The following is a 9034-nucleotide window of genomic DNA, read 5'->3' as shown; positions in this document are numbered from 1 at the left end:
GCGCGCGCTCGCCTCCCGCCCCCTCCGGAGAAGGGGCCCTGCTGAATAATTGAACAGGACCGAGGCTAGCGAGAGAGGCCGATCTCTTCCTCCTCCTCCCCTCCCCCAGCACCTGGACGAACCCCAATAGTGCTCACTGGTCCAGCGCGCAGAGATGTGGCTACCGCCACCCCTGCACGCACGCCTCGGAACACACGTGCACACTAGGATGTGGACAGGCTTGGGGATGGAGACACCCACGTGCCCATACAGGCACCAGTGTGCGCGCGCATATACACCCAGGCTCAGACACATACATGCATACGTGTGCTCGTAGAGGCTGGCACATGAACTCACACTTGGCCGAGCGTGTACACATGCTCACAGAGGCATACACGCACACACATACGTGTTTGGACGCAGGCAAGGAATGGCCAAATAGACAAACACCTGGCCCCGGCTCAGCTCATCCTCCAAAAACAGGGTCACCCAAATGCATATAATACACTCAGAGTCCCAAAGGTACTCAAGAGTAAGACACATCTCTCTCTCTCCCTCTCTCTCTCTCTCACACACACACACACACACACACACACACAGAGTTCCCTCACCACCTCCCCAAAAGGGTACTCCCCTACCACCTGCACACCCCTCCTGGACTCCTCCAATCTTTCCTCTCCACTTTCCCCTATACCGCCCCCAGCCTCAATCTCTCCCTCCACAGGAAGTTTCCAGGACACCTGTCCACTGAATGTCCCACTTGGGACAAAACCCCTCCTGGGCCACTTATGTTCCACTGAGGAAGCTACTTCTTCTAGGCTCCTCCCCGCCCCAGACTTTTGGGGATCTCTGGGAAGCACGTGTCATAGCCCAAGAGGTAAGTGCAGAGGGGCTCCCTTCCCTTTATCGGGGTGCCACCTCCACGCCCATATCAACCTTGGCCTGGCCAGACAGTGCTCTCTCTGCTAGAATGGGGTAGGGGTGGGGCGAGTAGAGAAGGAGGAAGGAAGGAGTCAAAGAAATAGTGTAGGAGTGAGGAGGGGTGTGGAGAAGGAGCAAAGGGAAGGGGAGGTGAAGCGAGAAAGCGGAGGGAGTGGGTGCTGGCTCCTGCTTATTGATCCTGAATTCCATTTTGGAGCAAAAGCTATCACCAGGAGCTGCACACACGTACTGCGCCTAGCTCCTGGATACAGTCAGGACCCAGGACAGTTCCTCCTCCATAGCTGTGGCTACCTTTGCTAGATGCCAGGGCCCCTTTTGGCTCCTGGCCCTTCAGAAGTGGAGAATAGGGTCCTCAGGCACCCAAGAGGGGCCTCTGAGGTGGCGCATGGCCCCAGGAGGGGGGATAGACTGCACGCGGGCTAGGGAACAGGGCTGCGGCCTCCATAGACTTGTCCTTCTGCCCTCTCCATCCCGTGCTTATGCCCCTGGCTCTGAAATATAGACCGACACAGCTCTGAGCAGGCAGAAAATTTATGGTCCCAGAGGGAGGGAGGGAGGAGCTGGTAGCTAGAGGAGAGGAAGAGAAACCGCCTAGAGGCCAATCAATATCAGTGAGTGGGAAGTGGAGAGTTGGAGGGGATGACGCTGGGGAGCGAGGGGGGAGACAGAGGGTAAAAAAGAAGGGAGAGACCGAGGCATGCGAGGGATCAATAGAGGCTGTGGAGATGAGCAGAGCGAGTGGAGAGATGAGAAAGGGGTGGGGGGCGCAGAGACGGAGAGAAGGTGAAGAACTGACTGCCTGAAAGACAGAGCAGCAACCGGAGCCAAGGGGCGCACCCTGGTCCTGAACCTCGGCCCTGGGGTTTCAGCCGCACGTCAGGAAGTGTCCCTCCTTTTAATTCCTTCCTCTCATTTCATATTCTTTTTCACCTTCTCTTCTTTCCTCTCTCTCATGGAAGAGATGGGTTCTTTCCCTTTGATGTCTCTCCTACTTTTCCAGAGCAGACTCTTTACCCTTAAAGGAAAACAGAGATCCCTCCGCCCCCACCTCAGATGTAGTCCCTGTGTCACAGACGGAGAAACTGAGGCCGCAAGTGGGGAAAGGCTTGGACCTCTCTTCATCTCAGTCTCCCTCCACCCCAGACAGCTCTACACCCCAACCCAACCCTCCGAGGACAGGGTCCGGCTGCCTCTGCCCCGGCCATACCCAGCCCCCTCCCTCTCCTCAGGCGAAGAGCCTTTCAGGTGCGCAGTGGCGCCCCCAGGACCTGCGCGCTCAGGGGCGGGACCAACCGAACAGTTTCCTCACTTTCCCGCTTGGTCACACACCTCGGCGGTCCCCGAGAAGACAGGCCACAGAGGGAAGGCAGGAACAGGAAACAGTCCAAGCATGGAGAATAGTGAGGAGACGCAACCCCAACAGAAGAGGGGGCAGTGGCGAAGGCCTGACCCCCAGGTTCCTGCCCTGCCCTCCGGGGGCAGGTCCCAGAGGCACCCCAGGGCCAGCGTGCAGTGGCTCCCAGGTTGCACCCACCTTGTCTTTATGTCCACGGCTCTGCCGCCAGACCGTAGACCAGGGTTCCTGTGTAGTGACACTTCCCTGAGATGTGCCCTGCCCACCCCCCCCACCCCAACTCTTCCTGCCTCCCACCTGCCTGGAACTTGTCCTCCCATCTCTGCTGAAAGATGGCGTGACTCCCTACACTTCCCATTCATCTCTATGCCCCCTTCCAGAAGGTTCTACCATGTGGGAGTACAGTAGTGACAATGGGCAGCAGCACTTCATGATCCTGATCCTCTGTGCCCCCAGCAAGCACGGCCGGCCATCGGCACCACCACAGGCACCGCCACCGCCCCGAGACTAAACGAGCTGCAGCAAGTAACAAAGGGTCAGGAGCGCCTTGGGTCCAGCTGTGCGCCACCGCCAGCACCCTGACTCAGAGCAGGAGCCGCCTCACTGCGCCCTGCTTCCTCGCTGGTTTCTGTCCCACTGTCTTCTCTGAGGAACAAATTAAAAGGGTTTTGCAAACTGCAAAACACTAAACCGTCAATGGAGATCGTTCCTAGTGAGCAGCGAAGGTCTCGCCATCTTCAGATCGGGGTACCACCCAGCCCAGCCCCGCTTTATTCCCAGCAGCCAGGGCCGGGGTCCCCCTGAGGTGACCATTGTCTGGGGGCTCCGGAAGGTACCAAGAGCGGCAGGTCGGATGAGGAAAATCCTGGGGGGCAGGCTGAGGATGTGGAGGTACCCAAGGGAAGGCCCTGCCTGGGAGCACCGGGAAAGCACAGAGGGAGCTGGGCAGGACACTTTTCCGACAGAGAAGGAAAAACCGCGACCTGCCCAGGAGCCCATTCCAGACTAGTCCGTTCTGGAACCAGCAGGTTTATCCTGTAAGGATCTCAGGGCCCCCCCTGGCGACTAAGGCCCCGCCATGTGGCACGGAGGCAAAAGTACTGGCCAGTTCCTAGCCCAGATCTACTATTCACTTTCCCTGGAAACCCGCCGACTCCTCCAGGCCTCAGTTTCCATGTCGGTAAAATGGAGAAGTCCTGTCCTCCTGCGCGTGCGTGTATGTGTGTGTGCGTGCGTGCCTGCATGTGTGTGTGTGAGTGTGCATGTGCGTGTGTGTATGTGTGTGTATGAGAGTGTGCGCATGTGTGTATGCGCGTGCATGTGCGTGCATGCGTGTGTGTGTGTGTGCGTGCATGCGCATTTCCCCAGGCAGCTGAGTGGTCACATCCCTGGTCTCTCGGCAGGGCTACCTAGGGACGCCCGTTTAAGTGATGCCTGAGGGGGCCACACTCTCCCAGCCACTGTCCCCAGCTGGATCATCCAAGGGGAACTCTAAAAACCCCCTCAAACAGGAAGTTGCCCTTCCCCCCCTTCCTGCCCCAGCTTCCCTCCCTCTGCCAAGCTCCAACCAGCTGCTGGCCACCAACCTCTAGGGACTGGAAACTGCTGCTGAAGCTGCCCTCTGGCGGTGGGGGCGGGGCACAAGCAATATGCAAGGTGGCAGGCAGATGCCCAACCAGGGAGGAGAAGAAGCAGGTGAGGACACTAGGGAGTGTCCTTGTGGCTCCAAGGGACAACCTGCAGCTGGGGGTCTCGTGAGGGTGGAAAAAAGGAGACTGCACAGCCGGTGTCCAGGAAAGCCAGCTGTCCAGCGGCCTGGCCTCCTGGGAATCTCTTGAGCCTGGCCTCTGGGGCATGGGCCTCTCTGGGCAGGAGAGAACAGTCTTCCACTGCACAATTCAGAGGAAAGGGGGTACGGGGACACTGGGCCACCTCCCACCCTGTGCGGTAGTGAGCATGTGTGCCCTGCAAGTACAACGCACGAGACCACGACCAAAATCGCACGGGGAGGACAGCGGAGGCTGACACCTTTGGTTACGGGTGAAGGGAGCAGTGTCCCACCAACTCGAAATGAAGGAGAGAGGCCATCTACCAACAGGTCGCCCCAAGGATTCAGGCGGCAATGGTCCTGCACAGGCCTGAGAGGAAAGAGCCTGAGAAGGGACAGTAGCCAGCAGCTCCCTTTGGGCTCGCATGACAAGAAGGAACGAGAAGGAAGCAGGCATCGAGGCTCTCAGCGACCCTCCCTCCTCCACAGCAGTCTGCGAGGCTGGGAGTGGGCCAGGATCCCCCCCACTAGCACCCCCGACCCCCCAGGCACTCACGGTCATTGCAGACAGGGCCTCCATAGGAAGTCATGGTGCAGTCACAGGTGAAGCCATCCCACTGCTGCAAGCAGACGCCCTGGTTGGCACAAGACTCTTCGGTGCAGGTGGTACTGGGGCCTGGAAGGGCAGGAGGAAGGAACACCCCCAGTTCAGCCCAGCCCCTTCCCTCCCAGGAGGTACGGAAGCTTCAGGGCCAGGCTGAGAGGCGCTGCCCTCAGTTCTGCTAGGCTGGAAGGCGAGGGTGGGGTGGGGGTGGGCTCAAGGACTGCGGGGCTTGGCCTTGAACGATGATAAAGGGCCAGGGTGGGAGGCAACGGAGAGAGCAAGGGATCCTTCGCCGCCTGTACCCCTGCCCCAGAGCTGGGGGGCAGGCTCGTGCAAGGCCTGAGGAAAAAGCCTCTTCGCCGCCCCGGCTTGCCTCTGCAGCCGGCCGTCCTGCAGCCTGCACTGTCACACGGAACTCCTCCACCCTAAACTCACCGTCACAGCCCCTCTCCACCTGCCCGATGCGGTGCAGGGCGTCGGCGATGAGGTCTGGGAGGCGCCCGTTGAGGTCCACCGAGGCCAGGCAGCCCTGGAAGCCGTCTCGGGAGGCCACCAGCTTGGGCAGGTTGCTGAACATGTTCTTGCTCAGACCGCCAATGTACAGCTCCCCTGCAAAGGGGGCGGGGTCAACACCCAGGCTTCCCGGTCCCCCTGCCCCTCCCAGGACTTCTCATGTAGCTGTCGGACCCTCCTGGCCACGCAGTGTCCTGTCTCAGACTCCAGTTTCCTTACCGAGACCCAGCGCCTCGCATATCCCTGCCCCCCGCCTCTTTCTTCCTTCTCCACGTTGCCATCTGTCTGCTCCCCTCCCAGAGAAGCCCAGATGCAGGGGGTGGGGGGCCTGAGGAGCAGCTGGAGGAAGCTGCTCCACTCTCCCACACATCTGACTCCAGTTCCGGCCTGCAATCAGGGCCTTTCAGAGATGCTCAGCCCGATTCCCTCCGCCCCCAGTCCCCTCTTCAGAAGTCTCCCGCTCCCAGACCTCCTTCTGCCTCTCCCAGCCTCTCCCTGCTCTGAGTTCTCTCCTGGGGGCCGTTCTAAGACCAGTTCCTTCCTCCCTGCCCCCCCCTACCCCACAACAACCAAGGCTTGGCCTGGCAACTCTGGGGGACACTGGAAAGTTCTCCTCAGGGGCACCTTATCCCTACATCGCTGTCTGGCCTAACTCCTTGAAGCCTTGACCAGCCCATGGTAGAGCTTCAGCAAGACACAGACCAACCCTGGCGCCCTGGCCATGGGCTCAGTGCAACACATGACAGGCCCAGATCACCCCGGAGTTTGCTGCCACTGTGAGTTATCTGTGACACATCGCCCCCTTCTGGGAGCAGGGGGAATTGGCAGTGCTATGCCGCTGATCTGGCTCAGGATTTGACCAAGCTTCCAGTTTCAGCTCTGCTGCCTGCTCACTTTGTGACCTCAGGCAAGCCATCTAGCTTTGGGAAGCTTCTGTTCCCGCCTCTCCGAGAGGGGAATGAATTCAATGGCCTCTGAGGATCCTCCTTAAGCTCGGACAGCCTGAGTCACACGGACACCCAGCAGTCCCTGTGGAGCTGAGGGCGGCTTTGGGCATGTGCAGGAAGTGGCCAACGCTGCCCCAGTGAGCTCTGGAGAAGTGACAGGCCTTGCCCTCACTCCTGTTCCAACACCCCAGTGTCTGGGCTCATTCTCCTCTTTCCTGCTCTCTCGACCGCCCCTTCTGGGGGCAAGCAAAGAGACCCTGGGGAATGCAGGACCCTGGTGTAATGCTGAGCCCACCATGGAAGCCTGGGCCAAGAGTCCCCAGAGCTAGCCCAGCCAATGCCCAAGGTACCTGACCAGGGCAGCAGGCAGGGACCAGCAACTGCTACTCCCTCCTCCTCGCATCGAGAAGAGGCATCTGCCAGGATGCTAAGCTCCCCCTTCTCTCTCCAGCCCTCAGCCCAGGTAGGCTTCTCTACCTCGGAGGACCAAGAGGTCTCTGGAAGGCCTGGGCTACCTACTCCTAGCTCTAGAGAAGGCCGTCAAGCTCCCTACGAGACAGACTCATCCTGTGACCTGACCTTCGGGACTGAGAGCTGAGCAGATCTCCGGCAGGAGAGTGGCAGGCCGGACACAGTGGAGAGGGGGAGACGGGTGGACACCATGGGCAGGGGAGGACGGAGGAGCACCTGAGCAGGAGGGCACCCAGGGCGGGTGGTCTCGCTGGGGCGGGGGCGGGGGCTAGCTGGGCTAGGGCCAGGCCTTCTCCGGGGGCCCCAGGCCCCACCTTTGAGGTCGAGGTTTCGGGCGCCGTTGGAGTGCTGAGTGACGGTGCGGGAGTCGATCTTGAGCGTGTGCACGTTGCCCGGGTCCCTGGACACCACCACGTTGTGCCACTGGTTGTCATTGACTGGTTTGTCTGAGTTCCCCTTCATCAAGGACGGGCCATTCCCCAGGTCAAACACGTAGTGGATGTACCTGCCCCACAGCAGGGAGGAGACACTGGGTCACAGTGGGGGCCGCACTGAGAAGAAGGGGAGGGAGGAGCTACAGCTGGCGGGGTCCTTAGGCGCCACCGGAGGAAGGGGTACACAGGGAGACCCCATAGTGGAGGGACCCAAACCCACGGCACAAGGACTCTGGTCATGGGGAGAATGAGGGAAGGGAGAGCCGCAGAGGAGATGGCCCCCGTGACAGGCTCAGAGGAGGAGCTGGTGAAACGGTTTCTGGGGGCAGCAGGATCCCCTGGTGTCAGGGACAGAGCTGTTCTAGGATGGGGTCCTCTCAGGCAAGAAGGCACAGGGACGCAACCCTGTCTTCTGCCCATAGAGGGGGCTAGAGGGCTTGGGCCAGGACAGTGACCAGAGAACAGATACAACTGGAAAATCCCTGAGGAATCACTGAGGAGTCACCGGGGTAGAAGGAGGGGACGCTACTTTGCCATCTCGGCTGGCGGCTGGGGACCTGAATCTTGACCTGTAGCTTGGGGAAATGAGACATCTCAGCCAGTGGCTGGGGGCCCGTATCTTGGCCAGCAGGGAGAGGGGACCACTTCCTTGACAGAAGTGCAGAGCCCCCAACCTCACCCTTTGACCAGTTCGATGACAATGAAGTCATTGCCGTTGCCTGAGTTGAACAGGAGGAGCCCATCGGGGGCTGTGGTCTTGAACTGGAAGAAGAGGTGCATGGAGGCGTAGGCTTGCAGTGTGGCAAGCGCCAGGTAGCTGCTCCGACTCTTGAAGGTGACGGGATCGGCCACGATGGCACGCAGGCCAAAGCGAGCATTGAGCTCGCAATAGGTGATGTCGCCATCCTTGCACTGGTCCATGTAGGGCTGGCCATTGAACACCAGCCCGCTCAGGTGCCCGATGAAGTTGGAGGGCACCACGGAGATGAAACGTCGCTCTGTCATGATGCCCGTCTCAATGTTGTGGAACTCTAGCCGCGTATGGGCTCCTGCCATCTGTCCTGCTCGGGACGGGAGACAGAGATCAGGGGGGTGGCTTTGGGGCACAGGCTGTTGGAACATTCCTGGGGCCGGGCCTTGGGTCCCCAGGAGCCTTCCCTCCACACAAGGGCCACATGGGAGAGACATCAGCAAACGCCCTCTGGTAGCTGCTGGCAGAAAGCACAGCTCATGGGCCCTGGAGGAGTGGTGGGACTCATTACTCCTCGGATGACAGGCTTCCAGGGACATGCTGCCTGGAGGGCGTTGAAATGGACCCTGGGGTCCAGGCCCTCACAGTATATCACCCCTGAGGGAGAAATGGCAGCGGCGGTTTGATGGATTGCTGCCCTAGGCAGCGGTCACCCATCTCCCTGGCCCCAGACCACTCACCCTCCACGGTCACGTTGTCCACGGACAGCTGCAGGCTCTTGCCACGCCTCACCACTCTCACCGTGTGCCACTCGTTGTCATTGAGCTTGTGCCCCGCAAAGAGTGTCTCGGGGCCTTTACCTGCGGCACCAAGGGGGGAGTGAGCATGGGGCAGCCCGGGCGCAGAGCCTCGGCACCCACCCACTTTCAAAACTACAGAGCCCCACCGTGGACCCACAGCTTCGCCGCTGGCGGTGAAACCTCCACGCGGACGCACAGCCCCCCATCTGCACAGGGACCCAGTGTGACCTTTCCGCACACAGGTTAACTCCACACACCCAGCATGCAACCACGCACGGCAATTCCGGCCTGGCCAGAGAAGGGAATGTTTCTTAGGAATTATTATGAGCATTTATTCGAGACCAGAATTATCTGCTCCCAAGTCTAAAGTAAAATAGATTTATCTTTAGAATGGTGCTGAATTCGCAGCACTCCCAGGTCTTCCCTGGGCCCCCCAGTGCTCACACCAGCAGGGGGCAGGGTTCACCACGCATAAGCACACAAATACCGAACACACACAGAGCTTGCCCTGAACACACACAGTCCCTCTGC

At 60.0% G+C, this 9034-nt stretch overlaps 1 protein-coding gene across 1 annotated transcript in view; it reads right to left on the bottom strand.

Moving 5' to 3' along the window:
• Positions 1–9034, bottom strand: part of NRXN2 (neurexin 2) — a 93349-nt gene that overhangs the window by 36666 nt on the left and 47649 nt on the right. Inside the window, exons 12-16 of the mRNA XM_006911330.1 lie at positions 8444–8563; positions 7692–8073; positions 6893–7083; positions 5083–5256; positions 4600–4719 (exon numbers count right to left, since the gene is read on the bottom strand). Coding sequence (XP_006911392.1) covers positions 4600–4719; positions 5083–5256; positions 6893–7083; positions 7692–8073; positions 8444–8563 — 987 coding nt within the window. The remainder of the gene's footprint in view (positions 1–4599; positions 4720–5082; positions 5257–6892; positions 7084–7691; positions 8074–8443; positions 8564–9034) is intronic.

The sequence above is a fragment of the Pteropus alecto genome, unplaced genomic scaffold (genome assembly GCF_000325575.1).
Source record: "Pteropus alecto unplaced genomic scaffold, ASM32557v1 scaffold43, whole genome shotgun sequence".
Taxonomy (NCBI): Eukaryota; Metazoa; Chordata; class Mammalia; order Chiroptera; family Pteropodidae; genus Pteropus; species Pteropus alecto.
This window is presented reverse-complemented; position numbering and strand designations above follow the sequence as displayed.